Raw genomic sequence first — 23,043 nt, 5'->3', positions numbered from 1 at the left:
AACAGAAAGCCACAGCCATTTTGTAGAGTCCATGTACCTTCTCCCAGTTATTCAACCACTAATCTAGGTACTGCTGTGAAGGGATTTTGCAGGTGCCAAAGACCCTAACCGAAACGGGAGATTATCCTGGATTGACCTAACTTAATCAATTCAGAGGCTTCAAGCTTCAGCTCTTGCTCCTGGGCTCCAGGCTGCTTGCGATCTTCCCTTTCTGACTGCCTGCCCTACAGACGTCAGGCTTGCTTGGCCAGCCCTCCACATTTGCGTAAGCCACTTCCTCATAATAAACAAACTAGTGTGTGTGTGTGTGTGTGTGTGTGTGCGCACATTCACATATATGTCTCTATTTATACAAAGACACATGGTAGATAGATGATAGACAGACAGACAGAGAGGTAATCTCCTTCTGGTTCTGCTTCTCTGGCTGAACTCCAATACAATAATAATCAATGCTACTGACCGGTTTCCGACGTTTAAACTGAACTTTTTGAAAAAGCATAGGTTGGCAAATCAAAAAATAGAGGAATCATCATATTTTATAAAGTTATACGGGATAATCATTGGACGAACACAGGAACTATGAGAAAAGATGTCTCTGGAGAGGGGGACTAAGGCAAGAACTGACTGGAGCCTGAAACTATTGCTTTTCATCATTATTTCTTTGGTGCTACTTTGTTACCACATATTTGTATATCTTTAAATAAAAGAAAGCAACATTTGGACAGCTTTTTAAAAATATATGAAAAAAAAGAAAAAGTAGAAAAAAAAAAAAGAAAAAAGAAAAAAGGACTTCTCTGGTGGTCCAGTGGTTAAGACTCCATGCTTCCACTGCAGGGACACGGGTTTGATCCCTGGTCAGGGAACTAAGATCCCACATGCTGTGCGGTATGGCAAAAAAAAAAAATGTGTGTGTGTGTGTGTGTGTGTGTGTGTGTGTGTGTATAAAATTTTCCTCCCCAATGGAGACAATATAGATTAGTAAAGAGAAGGGACTCTGCAGTTAGATTTCTTGGACTCTTATTCCTATGGTCTTTGTTAACTGTGCTACTTTGAAAAGGTTACTTACCCCTCTAACCCTCAGGTTCCATCTCTGAAAAACGGGGATACTACTACTACTTATCTCACATAGTATGTGTGTGTATTCATATATACTTTTGCTTTTCCTTGTAAAGTAGCTTCCTATACACCCTGTTATGTTCTATACTTTGGCACCTAACAATGCATCTTGAAGCTCTTTCCTTATAGCTGCCCTATTCCTTGTTAATGGCTGTTTCTTATTCCATCATGTGGATGTACCATAATTTATATAACCAGCTACCTATGATAGACATTGCAGTTGTTTCCAATCTTTTTCTATTGTAAAGAATATTCTCATCCACATGTCATTTCACACATGCATAAATATGGCTATAAGTTTCTGGGAATGAAATTGTTGGCTTAAAGAAAAAGTGCTTTTAAAATTATACTATTATCAAATCGTCCATCACTGTTGATGTGGAAATTAATATTCACTCTTATCAACAGCACGTGAGGGCCAGTTCTCCACACCCTCGCTGACCACAAGCTATTATGTCCCAGAAAATACCATGTTGTCACTGTAGTTGCATTTCTCATAGTATATACTTTCTTTTTTCTGAGGTTTTGCCCATTTATCTGGAATGTTGATCTCTTTCTTACTGATTTGTAAGCATTCTTATATGTTAAGCAAATTAGCCCTTTGTCTATGAGGTGAATTACAAAGAATTTCCTCCATCTGTCCTTTGTCTTTTGACTTTTTTATGGTGACATGATTTTTTTGTAGTTAAATAAATGGATTTTCTCTTTTATCTTGCGGTAATTTATGGTTTCATTTTTTAACATGACTTCTTTGATTCATCTGGAAATCATCTGGGAATAGTCTGTGAAGTAGAGATCCAACTTTTTTTTTTCAGATGGCTACTCAGTTGTCCCAACACCATTTACTGAATAATCCTCTTTTCCTCCACCGTTTTGAAATAAAACCTTCATATAATTGCTGTATATATTTTGGGTCTGTTTCTGGGTTTTCTAGTCTGTTTTTGAATTGTTGATTCACAAATGTACCAGTATCTCATTGTTTTTATTATTGCAGAATAAGTTTTTATATTTAGTACAGTTAGTGCCCTTTCATTAATCTCTTTTCAGAACTTTCCTGGTACAGTAAGCCCCCTACATATGAACGAGTTCCATTCCGATAGCGCATTTGTAAGTCCAATTTGTTCGTAAGTCCAACAAAGTTAGCCTAGGTACCCAACTAACACAATCGGCTATATAGTACTGTACTGTAATAGGTTTATAGTACTTTTCACACAAATAGTACATAAAAAACAAACACAAAAAATAAAGAAAACATTTTTAACCTTACAGTATAGTACCTTGAAAAGTACAGTAGTACAACAGCTGGCATACAGGGGCTGGCATCGAGTGGCAAGAAGAGTTACTGAGTGGAGGAGGGAGAAGGGGTGGGAGACGGTACAGCTGAAGGATCATCAGCAACAGGAGATGGAGGGCAAGCTGCACTTTCACTCACTCACATCCTGGGCTTGAAATAAAGATACTGCACTACTGTACTCTATACAGTACTGTAAAGTACACAAAAGCACAACCACTTGTATAGGATGCACACACGTGACAATGTATGCCAGAAACGTGAACTAACTTATGAGACTGGACATGCGAACACACGTTCTCATCTTTGAATGTTCACAACTTGAAGGTTCATATGTAGGGGACTTACTGTGATTGTTACTTCTTAATTTTTCCACATGATTTTTAGAATAAGCTTGTCCAATTCCAAACAGAACAACAACAACAAAAACACCCTCCTGGGGTTAGTCAGATTAACTTATGGAGAATCGATATGATGATGATATTGAACTTTCCTATCTAAATGTGGTGATAGTTTTACATTTCCTGCACACTGGCTCCTGGGGGGCTTTCACTTTCCACAGCCAGCACCTGTGTCTCTGTCTGAGGGCTGCTCTCAGGCTGCCAAAGACCACTTTGCCTGATAGCCTGAGGTTCCTGGGAATTCATACCTCCTCAGGGGCAACCCTTAAACCAGTGGTCCTCAGCTGGGGGCAATTCTGACCTCCAGGGGTCAAACTGTCTAGAGGCGGTTTTTGTTGACACTACTGGGTAGGGAAGGGGGTGTCACTACTGGCACGTAGCAAGTAGAAGCCAGGGATGCTGCTGGACACCTACACTGCATAGGACAGACTCCTGCAACAAAGAACAAAGAACTATCAGAAACTTCACCTTAAACAATGACTGATTGGCAGGGAAGTATAAACACTCCAGTTCTCTTGGACCGGATTTGGATACTTCTGAGATATGACCTATGCTGTCTCCAGAGCACTCCTGTGAGACTGAACTAGAATTACCTCCTTGGCCTTATACATATCAAAAACAAACTTATGGTTACCAAAGGGGAAACACAGACAGGACGGATACATCAGGAGCTTGGGATGAACACACACACACTACTAAATATAAGACAGATAACCAACAAGGACCTACCGTATAGCACAGGGAACTCTACCCAATATTCTGTGATAACCTATGAGAAAAGAATCTTAAAAAAGAATGAATATATGTATATGTATAACTGCATCACTTTGCTGTACACCTGAAACTAACACAAAAATCAACTAAACTCCAATAAATCAACTATACTCCAATAAAATTTAAAAATATTTTAAAAATTATCCCCTTGGAAGTTTGCCTGCTATTGTATCCTTGTTTGGTTTCCTTCTCTTCCCTGTCCACTTCCCCACTGCCCTACCAACCTTTCCACAGAATATTTCCTGATAAACCATTTACACAAGTCTTCATCTCAGGGTTACTTTGGGAAAACAACTCAAAACAATATGTACAAGTTGTAAGGATAACTACAGATTTTATGTACACACTGTGGGGTAGGTTACTAAATGGTTGGCTCTGCCCTAACAGAACCCGTGTAGTTGGACATGCCCATAAGTAGAGAGTTAGCGTATGTTAAAGCCAAACCAGGAAAGCATGGTATGGGGTGTGGTAGGAAAAGACACTGAGAAGTTAGGAAACTTAAGGCATTCCTGATTGTTAGACTTTATTAGACGAGGCAATGTGTTATTGAAGGAAACTATAGCATAGTCTCTAAATACATCCCTAAAAATAGCATAGACTATAGCTGCTTTTCTGTTTAAGATTTGGATGGGCTTATTCAAAACAGATCTTGAAATGTTATGTGGCAGAACTAAGCACCTATTCAAGAAGCTAGACAGAGGAGAGCTGGGGCCTGAATCTCAGCAAGTTGGACATTATTCTGAAGACTCAACTCTCAGTCACATATTGGGATTTAAATATTCTGTGATTATGCATCCCTCTCCCCTGCAACCACCAAAGAAACCTCCCTCAAGTGTCCATTAACCTGTGGATACAACCTTGGGGGCTGAGTTTTCTCCTCTAAACATTTTCCTAGAGTGAAAAAGTTTCCCCAAATCGTACATAGGTAAGAGTTAGAGAAGACTAATTATTCTATAGCTGGCTTATCTGAGTTGATAAAAATTTAAGTGTACAACATATTTGCTTACGAATCCGGGTCTATTCATGTGACAGGTGGTACGATGACGCCATACTTAACTTTGACTTGACATTCCTGTTGGCCCAAACCTCTCACGCCCTTTTTAAACAAACAGCTGGCAGTAAAATCCAACATATTGTATAACTAGCCAATGTTACATATTGCTCAGAAAACTCTACACTCCCAACAGGAAGTTCCAGGAATGATAGGGTTTCTCAGTTTCATTATTAGTTAGGTGCCTTATTCCAGTCACCACAATAGGTAGGATACAATGAACACATTCATTGCTGGGTTGTTTATCTCTTTGAAAGTGATTTAAGGAACAAACTTAACATTTTTGAAGTAGGTCTGACATAATGAATTCTTTCTCATCTTTGAAATAATATACTGAAATACGCATCAGAAAAGCTTCTAAGGTGCTTAAATTTTTGAAAGACTAGCTGCTGTCAATTGCAAGGTAGGGTGACAGTTGAGAAGGAGCCCAAAGTTTTCACTTGGCTCCGAAGGTGGATGTCCTGCACCCTGCACTTCACCTAAGTCTTGCCCATCAGGAGTCAGGCAAGGAGAGGCATACTGATCCCTTTAGAAGGGCCTAGATTCCGTCTACCACAATAACACCACAAGGCACTTTGACCACCTGCTGTCAATGGCCGAACCAATACATGTTTAACAGAAAGGCAGAGTTTTGACTTTTCAGATCTAAGGTCTCAAAGCTGAGACTTTACTCTCAATAATACAACTGTGCATGTTTTAGCCAGCAGCAAAGCAAACATTTAAAGCTGTGATTTACACTGCTTACAGTTACTAAATGCAAAATTTTAAAAACGAAATAGCAATGATTTTTTAATCCAAATTACCATAACCTTTCATCTCATGGGGACACTATATATCATCAGAGAGAATGGAATGAACATTTGCGATTCAACTCTAAATTTTCCAGTATGTTTTACAAAACGCACTTATTCTTAAAGGCAGGGAGGCAACTGAGGGTACTAATTCAAATGAAGGCTATTTTACTGCCACTTGGGGTATTTAAGAAATAATAATAAACGTAAAAACTAGATTTCCTTTATTTCTTCACAGTTTGACTTGTCAATATTTGATGTAAAAACAACAAGAAGTCAAGGCAAAGGACAAGCTTATAGTAAGTTATGTTTCCTTTCCAGTCATGTCAAAATAATTCCATTTCATTACTCAGAAAGAAGGGACAGAGCTTCCCTGGTGGTGCAGTGGTTAAGAATCCACCTGTCAGTGCAGGGGACACAGGTTTGAGCCCTGGTCCAGGAAGATGCCACATGCCACGGAGCAACTAAGCCCGTGCGCCACATCTACTGAGCCCGCGTGCCACGACTACTGAAGCCCGCGCGCCTGGAGCCCATGCTCCACAACAAGAGAAGCCAGCGCAATGAAAAGCCCGAGCACTGCAATGAAGAGTAGCCCCCGCTCGCCGCAACTACAGAAAGCCTGTGCGCAGCAACGAAGACCCAACCCAGCCAAAAAATAAATAAAATTAAAAAAAGAAAAAAAAAGAAGGGTCAAGGAAGGGAATGAATGTAATTCAACTAGGTAGATCTCTAATTGGTTAAATAATGGTTAAATCAATGATATTTAGAACATGCATATTAGAGGAACAGCTCCTAGTGGCAAACATTTGAGCAACATCTCTACCTTGGCTGCTTTAAAAACTTTATCAATAACTAAGGCACAAAGATATAACAAAATGATTATTAAATTTTGAATTATACAAAGACATAGGCTTATTACCTGGATAATATCTGATATCTCAGTATTTCTTCTTCTACAACTAAAATGGGCAGTAACTTATGTTATAAAGTTGTTATATATTCTAAAATGATTTTAGCCAAAATATGGCATTTAACACATTACCTGGGGATGTAACAAGTACTTGATGTTTGTTGAGTCAAAGATCACTAGACTAGACATCAGGTAACATGAATACTTGATTCAGCTCTGTCACAAATTAGCTGATAAATCTATGCAACATTTACTTTATATCCCAGTCTTTTTTTATAAAATGTTCACTTTGTCTCTAAGGTTCTATGATTCTAAGATCAATCAGATGGGCTAAGTAGCTATTAATATATTAAAATAGGAATAATAATTTGAAAATACACACCTCATGTTAAATGTCATCAATTACTATAAAATAGGATTGGAAGAGGAGGAAGGAAATTGGCCTAAGACAGTGGTTTTACTGCAAATCCAAAGAGTGATAAAATGGGGTAAAATGAATGAAATCCTGGGTCACAGTAATAGAAGTATAGCAGCTAGACCACAGAAGGGAATAATCTTTTTGCAAGTGCTATGAGCTGGTCAGATCATATCTAGAACATTTAGTATAACTGCAAACCAGAAAAGCTGCAATTTCTTAATTTTATAAAATAAATTATTTCTAATGTTTCTTCAAAAGCAAAAGTTGCAGAGCATTGATAATTATTAATTCAGGCATCCAGGGCCCTAAACCCAAACTTGGGTTTGGGTGAGAAGAGGCAAGGTGTGATGGTGAATTTTATGTGTCAACTTGGAAGGTGTTTGTGGATTAGATTAACATTTAAATTGGTGGACTCTGGGTAAAGTAGACTGCCCTCCTTAATGTGGGTGGGCTTCACCAATCTGTTGAAGGCCTGAATAGAATGAAAAGACCAAGCTCTCTGAGCAAGAGGGAATTCTCCAGCAGAGTGACTTTCAGACCTCATCTGGGTCCTTGCCTACTGGCCTTTGGACTGGAACTGCACCATCTGCTCTCCTGGGGCTCGAGCCTGCCTGCCTGCACTGCAGATTTTGGATTTCTCAGCCTCCAAAATTGTGTGAGCCAATTGCTTACAATTTGTGTGTGTGTGCGCATATGTATGTGTGTGTACATATTTTAAAATTATTAAATATATTAATTACATTAAATATATAATTATATATTTTATTATAAATTATATTAATTTATAATGATAAATTATTATGAATATATATTTCTATATCTCCATATCCTATTGGTTCTTTTTCTCTAGAGAACCCTAAAGCAGAAGGTTTCCTGAGAAAATGATTCTGAAACACTCACAATATGTAGAAATTAGGTAGGTGAAGTGGGAAAGAAAGCGGAAGGCACTGACTAAAATGTTTTAGGCAAAGGAAAACAACATGAGCATAGCTCCAAAGGGCAAGAATGTATATGAGACACCCACATAGAAAGCCCTAGACCTAAGCTAACGATACCAGGTATTGAGATTTTATCAGAGTCTGTCTCTTATTCTGTATCCTGAGAAAAGGAGAAATAAGTATTCCCAAGGACCATAGATTTACATATCATCAAATTACTTCTCTTTTTCTCAGGACTATTTCAAGAGACTTCTGGCATGTAATTTATCTCTGTTAGTTATTATTAACTATTGCTATTTAACTTGAATCAGATTCAATTTGGAAGACATCCAACCATTAATGGTCATTCAGTTACACAAAAATCAGTTGAGCACTTCTTCCCACCACTTTCTCATAGACATACATGTGAGGCAGTATATAAACACACACTGAAAAAATTAAAAGTTAAAAATTTAAATGACTGGCACACAGATTTAATTATAAAAAAGAAAAAAATACAGAAATACAGTTTTCTCTGGAACCCACATATAATCGATACCCTGTACACATAGTTGATTTGAAAGCTACATTTACTTAGTTTTAAGTCATCTATCTGCATAAGATAAAGCATTTCTCATGTGCTTATAATTTTCTTTGGGTATGAATATGAACTTCTTCAAATGGGCATGATTACACTTATGACCAATTGGCTTGGTGATGGTAAGTGATGTTTTATTCCTGGTTTTTCCTCCATGCTTGGAAACTAGAACTTTGTTTCTACGTATTTGTTTCCTCATTATCACTCCACCTCTATGACGAAATTATTTGGAATCTTAGCAGATATAGTCTTTTCCATAAATGTAAGCTTCCAGATGTTTTTTATAAGTACGCTATAGTAACCCTCCTCCCTTCAAAAAATTTTATTGATGGTTTCTGTAACTGTGACCATATCCTAGAGACAGTAAGCAGAAAGGTTAATCTCAGATTAAGTAAATTCCTCAGTAGCTTAGCTCTAAGGACTTGTAACTTCTCTAGCAAATAATGCTGTGTATACTAAACTGCTGATGACTACCCTGCCATGTTGGTTAATGCTGTGGATGATAAATTGCTTTCCAGTAACTTTCATCCCACAAAACGGGTAAAGACAGCACTGAGTGAAAGAATCTCTTTCCTTAAAATTTAGGAAACATCATAAACTAATGTTCTCAAGAAACTCTACTGAAACTTGCAGAAAATAGTGTGACGTACAGGGAATCTCAGTAAATCTTTAAAACATAATACCAATATAACACTACATTTCTTTAGCTCTACACCATACTTGGCATGAAAAAACTGTTTCTCATCATTTTCTTCCTAAGGCAGAAAAATGATAGAACATTGTCACTTTCAGATAAGTAAACTAAGATGCCAGATAGTATCAAAAGTACACTTCTCACACTTTCAAATGACCGTGCAATAAAAACAGAAATCTTGCTAGTGAGTGTGAGGCACATACAAAGACAGAGACAGCTGTTTTATAACATTTTCCCTATATCTATGGAAAACAGATCACTATTTGGAAACAATAGTGATCCAAATCCCAAATCCCGAACTGACATATCACTGGGATGCAGATATGAGGAGGCTGATAACCTGAGATGCTCTTTGACTAGCTGGAGAGGAATTCTGCACTGATAAATTTCTTTTACCTTCCTCGTGCTGTGAAGCCTCCCAACCAAGTATAATATAAACCCTGTCTAGTCTCCTTACCATATGAATGACAGTGCCGTATTTTCCTTCATATTTCATTTAGTGCTTTAAATTACCCCAGCTAATGCAGTAACAAATGAATCAAAAAACAACTTTCTCAAAAATGAAGAAAAGTGTTTTTGAAAGGAGGTAATTAACTGTCAATTGTTTCAAGTGCTATTGATAGAATAAAAACTGCAAACCTAGAGACTTCATTTATCTATTACCAAACATATATTTATATATTATCAAAAGAGTGGGGGGAATTTCTAAAACTGCGCTTTGGATGACCTGGGTAGGCCTGGGAGACATCATAAAATGTAATTATATTATAACTTAGCAAGCTGAAACCTCATCAATTAAATGATAACTTGCCTGGCCAAAGACTGTAAATAGGTGGGGATCATTAGAATGAATTACAGAAAAAGGGAAAATCAAAGAGGCAGAATAAACCGTGTGAGTCCTATACTCTCCAGGAGAAAGACACTAAATATGGGCATCAGACAGTAAGGATCTTCAGCAGTCTCCTGTTTGGGGCAGGATGTTAAACCGGCCACACCAGAACCTGGAATATACCTCTGTCTACAATCTGCTTCCCTTTGCTTTGATTTCATGCTCTCCCAACAATTATCTGGTTTCTAAAATTCAATTCTGTAGGTGCCTTGACACAAAACAGAGGTGGACTGCGAAAGCACACATAAATATTTCTGTCACTGGAAGGGACTATCCTCCCTTAATAAATTAATAAACTGGTACTGTAGTTTGTACATCAGACTTTGGAAAGTTTTGTTAGCTAAGCCAATTCCTCTAATTTATTAGTCTTCTGAGAGAATGAACATTCAAGCCTCACACAACTGTGGGTCCAGATGCTGCACTCAGAGACTTCAATCGGGTGAAGCTGTCCTGAGCAGTCCTGGTCTCCCCAAGTTATTCCCACCTCCCTTCTCAAACAACAACCAAGTTTATCTACTGTCTTATGGCAAGCAACAGCAATCACACCAGGCCCTGAAAAGAGTTATTTTTACTTTTCAAAGTAATAATTTGAGGAATTAAATCAATGTTTTCCAAATGTGGCCCAAAGATCAAAACATTAATACCTTCCAACACTCTTTTAAAAAAATTTTAAAAACATATTTTAAAATAAAATATGTGTACCTAGTTTATTTTCCTCATTCCTAGGCCATGAAAAATACTTACACCACAATGTTAATAAGGAACAAGTAATTGAGAACTTTGAAAAGACACGTTACATTTTAACGTGTGACTCGCCTGAAAATAAAACTACATAGCCTAGGATTTGGCAATGTTTCTTAGATATGACACCAAAGGCACAGGCAACAAAAGTAAAAATAGGCAAATTGGACTTCATAAAAATTATTTAATTTTGCGCAAGACAATATCAACAGAGTAAAAAGGCAGCCCACAGGGTTGGAGGATACATTTGCAAATCATACCTCTGATAGGGTATTGATATCCAGAACATTTCGAGAACTCCTAAAACTCAACAGCAACAACAACAAACCCCCAATTCAAACAAGGGCAAAGGACTTGAATAGACATGTCTCCAAAGGTACACAAATAGCCAATAAGGACATGAAAAGATGCTCAACAGTACTACTCATTAGGGAAATGCAAACCAACACTACAGTGAGGTACCACCTCACATCACTTAGGATGGCTACCATCAAAAAACAAAAACAAAAACACAAAACGCAAAAAAACAGAAAATAGCAAGTATTCGTGAGGATGTGGAGAAATTGGAACCCTTGTTGTCCCCATCCTGTTGGTGGGAATGTAAAATGGTACAGTAGCTATTGGAAAACAGTATGGTGGTTCCTCAAAAAATTTAAAACAGAATTACCATGATTCAGCAATTCCATTTCTGAGTATATACACAAAAGAATTGAAAGCAGCGTCTCGAAGAGATATTTGTACACCCATGTTTGTAGCAACATTATTCACAACAGCTAAAATATGGAAGAACCAAGTGTCCATTTTTGGATGAATGAATAAGCAAAATGTCATATATACATGGAATGCACTATTATTCAGCCTTAATAAGGAAGGAAATTCTGACTTATGCTATCACATGGATGAAACTTGAGGGCCAAGTGAGATAAGTCAGTCACAAAGAGACAAATGCTGTATGATTCCACTTACATGAGAGACCTAGAGCAGTTAAAAGCATAGGAACATAAAGTAGAATGGTGGTTTCCAGGGGCTAGGGGGAGGAAGGAATGGGGAGTTATTATTTAAAGGATATAGAGTTTAGGTTTTGCAAGATGGAGGTATGGAGATGGATGGTGGTGATGGCTGCAGAATATTATGTATATACTTCTGAACTATACACTTAAAAATGGTTAAGATGGTAAATTTTATATCTATTTTACCATAATTATAAAAACTGAAAAAAAACCCCACAAAACTACATAGCCTAGGTATGTGTATGAATTTCACTATGGTCCACCTACTTCAATAATTCTATAATAGGTATAACAAATTCACCTAGAGGTTTTTTTTTCCCTGCCAAGATTCACAACCTGTATGCAAATTATTGCCACTGTGACTCACTGTTACTGATGAGGTGTGTTAAACCCCTCAGGTATGCTGGGGAAGAAAAAAAGTGAAAAACTATTATCTTGTTTCATATACCCAGGTAATACCATTAGGAAAAAAATTTTTTAATTCTGTCAGCTTTCAAGAAAGAACCAGGAATAGGAACCCCCAGAGCATTTATTATCTCCACAGCAGAGACAGAATGCTAGACACAGGGAGCAACTCATGCCTCTTAGAACTGTACACTCTGAGCCAAAAAACAATGACATCATTCCAAACATTTTCCTGTTTTGTTGTTTCTGCAACTTACTTTCTTCTGGACTAGGAAAAGGAAAACTTTTCCCCTTTGTTATTTCTCAAGCTTAGTGTTTTCTGGACTGGGAAAAGAAACAAACTTGACTGTGATCAAATCTGTCATAATGTTTCCATCACTCTTCCAGCCCTGTTGGAATCATTTATTCCCCTCACTTTCAAGAAAACAGATGTCATTTTTCTAATTCTACAAGATAAAGGACATGTGTGTTGCGTGCATGGACACACACACACACTTTATGGCAAATCCTACCACTTAATGTTACTTTCTTGACCCTTGATAACACCATTTCCCTGAAAAAGCCCCCTGTCTTTAGCCCACTCTTCCTTTTGCCTTGTCCATGTTTCAAAAAATTAAAAATATCTTTAAGAAAAAAAAGAAATAAAATGTTTTTAGAAAAGACTACTTTTTCAATGTCCCAGAGAAGAAACTGTGCTTAGTTAATAAACAATCTAGTTTTAACATTTTAAGAAAATGTTTCTGATGCCTTTTGCCTCTCCTTCCTTTGTTTTCCAGTCTTAAAAGACAGAAAATAATTAACATATGTGACTACATTGGGGAGTATAAGTATGAATACACACACACATACACACACGGAGAAAGTAAATGCAGAAAACTGAGCATACTTTCTCTTTGGCTTTCCCAGATACTCTAAAAATAATCTCTTACAATACAAAGACGTACATTGTCTTTTTTGGTTAAAGTCAATTAAAAAAAAAAAACACATTTAGAAAATCAACCTCAAGGCTTCCCTGGTGGCGCAGTGGTTAAGAATTCACCTGCCAATGCAGGGGACACGGGTTTAAGCCCTGGTCCGGGAGGATCCCACATGCCACGGAGCAACTAAGCCCATGCGCCACAACTACTGAGCCTGCGCTTTGGAGCCCGCGAGCCACAACTGCTGAGCCCGTGTGCCACAACTGCTGAAGCCCACGCATCTAGAGCCTGTGCTCCGCAACAAGAGAAGCCACCGCAATGAGAAGCCCACGCACCGCAACGAAGAGTAGCCCCCGCTCGCCACAACTAGAGAAAGCCCGTGTGCAGCAACAAAGACCCAACGCAGCCAAAAATAAATAAATTTATTTTTTAAAAAAAAGAAAGAAAGAAAGAGAAAATCAACCTCATCTCTACCATCTTTTAAAGCCAGGAAAACCCAAATATACAAGTAACCCAGATAAAAATTCATTTGCAAGTGGGTTGTTCTTACAATAACCACAGTACTTCCCTAGGTTAAGAATTCTGAGGTAATTCTTTTCAAATGGTCACTTGATATATACGTACATCCTGTTTTAGCTCAGAGTAGCTCAAGGAAAATAATACCTCCGAATGTACTTCTTTTGAAAAAAACCCCCAGATAACTCATCAATATATTACGAACATGAGCATTTGAAGTAACCTAAGACAGAAGGAAATTAAATGATGACAATTAGTATATGAAAGAGTCATACGGAAGGAAGACCAGGAACAGATTTTCTGATCTTGTATTTGCTCATTCATTGACTGAAATCCATCAAATTTTACTCAGAAATACTATTGTGTGTTCTGATATATTCATTATAATATGAGCTTTATGAGGGCAGTTTTTATTAGGTGTATTCCCAGCATCTAAAAATGAGTGGCACAAGGTAGTTATCCAACAAATATTTGTTGAATAAACATCCCTATGTTCTAGGTAGGTGGGAATTTACACTAGAGGACTCTTCAGGTCTTGTCCAGACACAAGAGTCAATGATTTTATTACCATTGACCAAATTAGTTTTCAGATTTTCTGTGAAGAGAGCAAAAATTGAGCATGAGTTTTGGTAAACAGCAGAGATGGGGAAGAGAAGGAGGAAGGAGGGGAGTGAGGAAAGGAGGAAAGGGAAGGATAGTATAAGAATTCTGTATACATTTCTCTGAAGGAAATCTAAATTATGACAAGGTGTCTTATGTAAAAAGAAAAAGTGTATAGTATTAGGAAGTGTACAGTATTAGGCACCTTGCTGAGAGATCACTATACGACTACATCATTATGAGTAAGAAAATATTACCCACCTTCCTTATCCCCAGACTTACTATCTGTGAGGACATGTCCTTAATACTGAGCTGTATATATGGTTAGGTTTACTTCTCTGAACAGCCTCTTCTCTGAATCCCTTTCTTAAATTCTATCAGAAAAGGTCTTCAAAATTCTCATTCTGTCCTTCGAGGATTAGAACTGTGACTTAACCAATCTTTTACTCAGGTTCTTTTCTACAGAAGACTTATGAATGCTGTTTAGGCTGGTAAATAACTTATTTACATCTTACAGGAAAATTTCAAAGCTGGACACAATCTATGTAGCCTTCCTATTTTATACAGGAACCAAACTTAACTGCTTCCCTGCAAAAAAAAAAAATTTTTTTTAAAATAAACTAATACAATTTTTGTGCTTGGTAATGATACATAGTAAGCTGTTAGCACGCAACAATAACATAAAATCTGATGAATACTCAGCAACTCACGAAATTTAGCATCAATTATGTTATAAATACTGCTCAGAATTTCAGAAATTATTTTCTTTCTAGGCCTATTTTTCCTAGGCTGTAACTCATAGTGTGAGGCTATCATATTTCTCTTTTCTATAATTAAGAAATACATCAATGAATTTTAAAAGTAAATGTACTAATAGTGTATAATCCAGCATTATCTCTCTCCACAGGAAGATACTGGCCTTTAGCTATCACTTCACTGAGCAATATAACATGACTCAGTGTGCTCATTCATTTTTTTGTTTATTCACTGTTATATCCCTAACACCCAAAATACTGCCTATCAGTTGAATGAATGAACAAATATTTACTATGTATCCATTATGTGCCAGGAACTGTGCTAGCCTCAGGAATGCAACAATAAACAGGACCCTGCTTTTGTGGAAACTGCAGTGTAGAAGAGACAATAAACAAAAATTATGCAATTATTTAATCACAACTATGATAAAAGCTATAAAGGAAAATTATATATGAAAATAGGACCTAACATTGCCTAAGATGTAAAAAAAGGCTTTTCTGAGGAACAGACATTTAAGCTAGCACCTAAAAAAACAATAGGATCTGGCAAAGGGAAGACCAAAGAAGAAAACTATGCCACATGGATGAAAAAACATGTGCAAAGATCCTGAGGAAACTAGGTGAATACTGTCTTCCAAGAACGTAAAAAAGACCAGTGGGAATAGTTAAAGATGAGGCTGGAACGGAAGGCAGAGCTCAGACTATGCAGGCCCTTATAAACTATGTGAAGGATTTTGGACTTCACACCAAGAGCAATGGGAACGAAGGAGTGACAATCATATTTGCGTTTTAAAAATACCACTCTGGCTGCTGGGTGGAGAATGTATTAGAGGGAAACAAGAGGGAGACCGATTATGGGGAAAGTACAATACTACAGGTGGAAGATGACAAGGTAAGTTACAGTAGAGATGGAGAAGTGGGTGCATTCAAGATCTACTTATGATGTACATTTCTGAATAGGGTGATTGATTGACTATGGAAGATGAGAGAGGAGTTCCAAGTTGATTTCTAGGTTTCTGGGATGACCAACCAGGTGGATGTTAGTTCATTTTACTTAGATGGGGAGCAACGGAGGCCAGATTTGTGGTAGGAATGGGAAATCAAAAGCTGTGTTTGGGATAATGTTCAGGAAAAGATGTCCACATTAGTCAAATGATAGTGAAGCTCGTTAGCAAGATTTGTACACAAGCATAAATTTGGCAGCCTTTAGCAAGTAGACAGCATTTGCAGCCATGGGAATAGATAAGATTGCCCTGAGAGATAATGTAGAAGGAGAAGAGAGGATGGTCTAGGACTGAGTACTAAAGAGTTCCCAATTTTTAAAGTGCATGAAGATGAGCCAACAGAGAACAAAGAAAAGGATAGTCTAGAAAGGTAGTAAGACAACACACAAAGCTTGAAAGCTAAGGGAAGAAATGGTTTCAAGGAGGAAGAGCTCTATTGTTAAGAAAGCTGAGTAATAAAGAAAAAATAGCTGAAAAGCACTTAAAGCTTCAGCATGAGGTTCAGTGGCATGGCAAGGATGGAAGAATGAAGAAAACAGGCTAAGAACAGAGCAGTTAGAAATTACCTATGAAGAGGAGACCAAATAAACCAGAATCTAGAACAGGGTGGGAGGTCTAGGAATTTCTTAAAAGAAGGAAATAGGCCACAGAGAGGCCTGAAGTGTAGGTGACCTAACATACTATGCTGAGAAACTAATGCTCCTACTCATTAATTACACTTAAGTTCTTAATAATTACTCAGGAATTTGTTGGGATTGTTTTCTACCGGTTACAATACTTGTTAAGCAAGCAGAAATGAAGGTTTTAGCTGGGAAAGAATAGCCTGGTGAGAGGAGGAAAGTGAAGAAAGAATAAAATTTCCTGTGATAATGAAAACAGAGCTTCTGGGAATCTTCACAGGCCACATGTAGACTCATTCATAGTAGTATGGCCCAGGGGGATCCCAGGGGATCTGGGAAGACAGATCCACACCAGGAGCATGCCACATTGCCCTTGCTTTATATATTGTTTCCATAGGTTCCTTCATCAATACAGAAACTTGACCTCCACAATGATGTCTGCTGGGTTCTTCACAATGAACTTATCACCAACCTATTTTGAGATAGTCATGCATGCACCAAGGAGCTTTGAATGATGATAGGAAGACTCCAGTAGAGGACAGGCTCAAGGAATAGGAGAGAATAGGCATATTAAAAGGAATGAGATTCCTGAAAAAGCAGAGTATTGGATTCAGAATTCACAAGAAAGAACTGACTTTCTAACATAACCGAGGATGGATACAAGTAAGAATAATATGGATATGACAGTGGGATGGTGAAGGAATGCCTGACACTGTTTTTTTGTGTGAAGCATGAAATAATATATTCTATTACTAAGAGTAAAGACAGGAGTAGGTGGGTTGAAGATTAGAAGAGGGTGGAAGGAAGTACAAACTTTTTCACAGTAAGTCAGCTGATAAAAGAAATGAACTAAGATTGCTAGTTTGGCAGAGTCAGTGATCACGAATTCACAGTGCTGCCAAATCTGCCTGGTTTCGTGTGTTTCAGATCAGAGATTTAAACCTTTCCTAATTCCTTCGGCTGTATTTAATTATTTCTTTAGTTGAGCCTCTAAAGCATTTTGTCCATACCTCAAATCCTGCTTCTTATTGCAATCCTGCTTTATATTGTTTTATTTCCCTAAATTAAACCCCAGCGTAAAGAGCATCTTTGTGTCCCTGAAAGCACCTAGAACAGTTCTTTGCATGAAGTACTATATAGATATTTTTGTATTTATTAAATATATAAAAATCACTCATTTTAAAATGTTTTTAATTTAGTCCATACATTGTATAATCAAGAAAGATCAACGATCTAGAATTTAAACTAAGAGACAACTCAGAGCCACAGTCAACCAAATTTCTCTGTTAAAATATATCTAGTTCTACGATTAAGGACAAATCTATTTTATCCTCCTGCCTCAGAAACTAAAGAATGGTGACCTAGAAAACAAATTCCACATCATGAGAAAGTGAAAACCATCATATTCTAAAAGACATATCTCATTCAGTGATTTATCCCAGCATGGAATCAGGTATATTTTAGCCATTTGAGAATACATACAGACCTTTCTTTCTAGACATCTACTGCTATTATCAGAGTCCTATGGTTTAATATAGTTATATAGTTGCTATAGTTATATGATTTAATTTAGTTATCGATTTTAATAAAATACTGTTATTTTAGAGATCAGACTTTTTATACATGAAAAGGTTTAAAAATCTGTAACTACTAAGTTAAAAATTTTTTCCACGAGGAAATTACTGAAAATGTAGGCAGCATTCATCTTCAAATAATTCATCACCCATAAAATATAATCTAATTTTATAGAGCTACATTAATTCTTGTAAACAAATAAACAGAAACCTCAATAAAAGAGCTGGACGACCAGAAGGGGGAGCTCTCATGCCCTGCAATGCTAGCAGAGCCCAACAAGAAGGAAGACTCCTCTTCTTTCCTGGCAAGGACTCAGCCAATGAAAAGCCATGGACTCTTTGTTTATGGTAGCCCTCCCAACTTCCTTTTCCTCTCTGTAAAAGTGTTCTCCTTTGCTGGCAGGCGGCGACTTGCACATGACTCACCATGTAGCCAACCCCAAGTTGCAATCTTCTGCTGATCCCAAATAAATCCATCTTTCCTAGAGAAATATCTGGCAGTTTTGAATAAAAAATGCTGTTTGTCATATCAGTAAACAAAGGACACTGCCATCAAGCTGCCCCAGACAGTGAGCCCTGAGGGAACTCAGGACAGAGACAAATGGGCTGCACCTGCAACGGTGCACCCAGAGAGAACTCAGGATGGGAAAGCACGGGATACTGGCCCCAGAGAGCTGAGGTGCACATCAGAGGCATGAATTCAATGAGCCCAGACTCTTGCATCTTCCCACACACAGAAAAGTACTAAACTCCTTGAGATGCCTGGTTTTCTTTGGTTAACGGTAGACTTTTGATGTCCTGACTACCTGGTCTTCTCTGCAACAACCCCTATATACCCCGGCTCCTCCCTTACCTCTTTGGGGCAGTCCCTCGGAACTATCTGAGAGGCTGTCTTCTGGGCTTGAAATCCTCAGAAAACCGCTGAATAAAACATAATTCTCAACTTTTATGTTGTGTATGTTTTTTCAGTCAACACAGTCTATTTATTTCAGGTCAACACTCTTTAATACCTTTTTAAGTCTTAAATCTGTATTTCAAAATGGACAGGTACTTCATATATATCCACTTTTCATAATTCTTTTCTCAGTGTTTTGGCCAGAACTTCAAGCATTTGAAATTTATTGTTGAACAAGAATTACAACTAACATACCAGAAGAACACTAGGAGGTATCTGCCACAGTTAATTTTATGTGTCAGCTTGATTGGCCAGGGAGCCCAGATTAAACATTACTTCTGGGTGTGTCTGTGAGGGTATTTCCGGATGAGATTAGCACTTGCATCAACGTGGGTGGGCATCTTTTAATCTGTTGAGGGCCTGAAAAGAACAAAAGGCAGAGGAAAGAGGATTTGCCCTTTTTTTTTTCCTGCCTCATTGCTTGAGCTGGGACTTCTCATCCCATCTTCTCCTGACCTCAGACTGGGATTTATACTATTGGTTCCTCTGGTTCTCAAGCCTGTGGACTTGGACTGAATTATACCACTGGCTTTCCTGGGTCTCCAGCTTGCATGGCAGATTGTGGGATTTCTCAGCTTCCATAAACATAAGCCAATTCCTCATAATTAAAAGAAAACTTACATCTCCCTCCCTACCTATCTATCTTCTATTGGTGCCATTTCTCTGGAAACCCTAATACAGTTGACCCTTGAACAACACAGGTTTGAACTGCACAGGTCCACTTACGTGCAGATTTTTTTCAGTGAGTACATTCCCAGTACCACATAATGCAAGGTTAGTTGAATCTGTGAATTCAGAACCACAGGGGGCCAAATGTAAAGTTATACTCAAGTTTCAACGGCATGGGGGGTGGTACCCCTAAGCCCCGTGTTTTTCAAGGGTCATCTGTGAACATTCTCACAACTACTGTAGATACAGACGTTTTATCTGGAACTTCCTTCAACACACCCTACCAATCAACAAAAGTAAACATACAGCTTTGAAATATCCATTACTGCCATAACATAAAGAGTTGAAATTTATTGCAAATTTCTGAAATCCTTCATAAAGAAACAATTATTTGATTAAACAAACAGTGGAAACTTTTGTTGGGAAATATAGTTTCTGTACATTAGTATCAGAGAAATTCACATAACTGTATTCAAACAGAAGATCAGTTTAGGTTATTTTCAGACCACAATTATGTAACTTACGTCAAAATCCCACTGGTTCCCTCTGAACAGTCTGATAAGAGCTTACCTGATATACTTCAGTGGTAAGTTCTCTAGTTCTGCTAAAAAATCATACAAAACCAAACAAAAGCCAAACAGAGATGTTATGTTTTGATATGGACTGCAGCTATTTAATTGTATTAATCTGAAGACTTATAAATAAATACACTGTTAGGGATTAGCACTGTGCAAACTATCAGCTATCAGTGTGAGCTCTCCATGGCTTTCTCTGGTTACCAAGTATCATTTTGGTTCTCTCACTGTTATAAGTGGGTAAAGGCCAAGAAATGCCAAGTAAGTACAAAGAGAAGTGATATTTTTGCATAGTATCTCATTTTTTATTACCAGTTTCTAATGTTTTTCTCATAACATGAGTAGCTATTAAGGAAACAATAAGAATATCACCTGTATTCAGTACCTCTTCATCTGAAAAAGGCTTAAGTAAACACTAATTAAAATATCTGGGATCTTAGTTGTCAACACTTCTCTAACTGAAGTCTTTTAAATAAAAAGGTTTTCTTTTAATTTTTTTATTTACCTAGGATTCTAAGGCATACAAGAAACCAAGAAGTCATACCTTTCCTTCAAATTATACATTACACACAAATTGTAAAAATATTGAAAATTAAATAATTAGAAATTGCATTAAATACATGACTACTTATAATAAATTTAGGAATTGAAAGCATTACTAGAACACAAAAAAACTGCTCAAATAAAATTCTAGATTTTTTAAAACAATAAAGTCTGTTACTTATCTAAAAGCCAGTACACTTCCTTCTTTGGTAGCTATTAAAATGGTTGTGTTTGCAGAGGATTTGTAGGGTAGTGAAACTACTCTGTATGATATGAGTGGTGGATACAGGTCATTTATGTATTTGTCAAAACTCACAGAATGTACAACATAAAAAGTGAACCCTAATACAAACTATGGACTTTGGGTTACTATGTGTCAATGAACGTTCAGTGATTTTAACAAATGTACTACTATGGTGCAAGGTGCTGATAGTGGGGGAGACTGTATAAATGCGGGGGTAGAGGGTATATGGGAACTCTCTGTACCTTCCTCTCAATTTTGCTGTGAACCTAAAACTGCTCTAAAAAACAAAGTCTATTTTTTAAAAATCTTTTAAAATAGTTGCCATTTGTCTCAAAGATTCAAAATACCACCACAAAAGGTGATTTTTCTCTTGAAAGTCCATGTGAGTACTCACTAATATGCCATTTTTCACAAATCTAAAAAAAAAAATTATTTCAAAATACAGTGTCAAAGAGTACCTGTCAACATCCCCGGTATACCATAAACTCTAGGCACCGGAAGCCAAGGGCATGTAAAGTATGTACATTTAGTAGCTTGAGGAGGTGGTACCTAGGAAAAGGGGAATTAGTGTTTATTTGGGAAAATCTTAATGAGATACACAGAACAAGAAATGAAAAAGGCATGCTTAAGTTACAGCAAAGTATACTTGTGGCCTAAAATATCACTATCTATCTCTTGGCATGTGTGGTACAAGGTAAGAGAGAAAGAAAAATGGAAGATGAAGCACTTAGTCTACCCATTAGCAAAAATAAAGTCACTACTTTCCAAGATCAGGGATGGTGTTATTGGTTTCTCCAAACAACTGTGCTTTTTGGTCATAGCTTGTCTGACCAACTAAACTGAAATTATCCCTACATACTGAGTTGTAATGAGTATCCGAGAGAAACTGCAACAGAAAATATTTATTTGCTACATAATGTTATCATGTATGGCCACTTTTAAAATACAGGAACATATTCTAATGTTGTGGATTATAGAACAAGCAATTTATATTTAAAAAACTAAAAACAAGGAAGTGACTATCATAAAATATTAAATTTGCTATTTAAGCTCATTTAATTCTGCTAATTAGGATGGGCCATATGGATGATAACCTTATTTCAACTCCAGTTAAAACAAAGAGGATGTGAAAGAGGAAACATAGCAAAATGTGTGTACACTGGGTTTCCAATTAAACTTCAACCTTCTGGTGTTTTCATTTATTCTTGCCAAAATGTAGTTTTCTATATCTGAAGTTTCTTAGAGATAAATAGCTTACTAAGTGACAATGTGATGACTTAAGGGTAAGTAATGAAAAACACAGGCCACAAACATTCCCCAAATGAGAAGAGTTGAAGTGGTTCAATTCATTGCTGCTTTGAGGGAAAATATGTAGCGAGGGGTTAAACAGTGGAGTTAAGATCTAATCAATCTTGACTAGCACTGAAATAGTGGTAAAGTCTAGTACTAACAGAGACTTGATATAGTGGATTTTGAATATCTATGTAAAGCTTTAAAAAGCCTATAAACATAATATAGCAGCAACTATCTATGATTGATATTCCCATTGACTTTATAATTTATTTAGTTGCCCTAGTAATACTACCCATTTATTTTATTGTCTATTTCGGCCCGTTTTAAAGCATTTCCTTTACTTTGGATATGTGGTAAAATTCATCCCATTTTTCACCAAGTTTGATTTTCTATTAGATCCATTATATACTATAATTATGGCCTCCATAAATAAATTGATAAATGTACTGATCTGTCTCTTCAAATTGGTAGCAAATTGAAATCATAAGTCTTCTAAAAGAATGTCAAGTTTGTCACCAAATTAATGTGCAAGGTCTTCAAGATGGATTTAATTTGTGCCACTTGATAACAACCTTTTCTGGATTTGTAACTGTCTCTTTCCACTGGTTCGCTGCTTCAATGTCATTACTGTCTTCACTTATCCAAATCTGTAAAGGAACAGTACACTCATTTAACTTAACACAATAATGGTAACTGAGTTCAAACCATTAATTACTCTTACGAATGAAAGACAGCTGGATGTTTGGTTTACATATTTTCAACTAAACATCTT

At 37.1% G+C, this 23,043-nt stretch overlaps 1 protein-coding gene across 4 annotated transcripts in view; it reads right to left on the bottom strand.

Annotated features, from left to right (window-relative positions):
* Nucleotides 1–19,942: 19,942 nt before the first annotated feature.
* TC2N (tandem C2 domains, nuclear) overlaps nucleotides 19,943–23,043 on the bottom strand; it is a 46,894-nt gene continuing 43,793 nt past the window's right edge. For all 4 annotated transcript variants that reach the window (XM_007180863.2, XM_057544315.1, XM_057544317.1 and 1 more), the window contains one exon: nucleotides 19,943–22,918. In XM_007180863.2, the coding sequence (XP_007180925.2) occupies nucleotides 22,808–22,918 (111 nt within the window). In that variant the 3' untranslated portion in view covers nucleotides 19,943–22,807. The remainder of the gene's footprint in view (nucleotides 22,919–23,043) is intronic.

The sequence above is a fragment of the Balaenoptera acutorostrata genome, chromosome 3 (assembly GCF_949987535.1).
Source record: "Balaenoptera acutorostrata chromosome 3, mBalAcu1.1, whole genome shotgun sequence".
Taxonomy (NCBI): domain Eukaryota; kingdom Metazoa; phylum Chordata; class Mammalia; order Artiodactyla; family Balaenopteridae; genus Balaenoptera; species Balaenoptera acutorostrata.
Note: the sequence above shows the minus strand (reverse complement) of the source record. Positions and strands in the feature narration are given on the sequence as shown.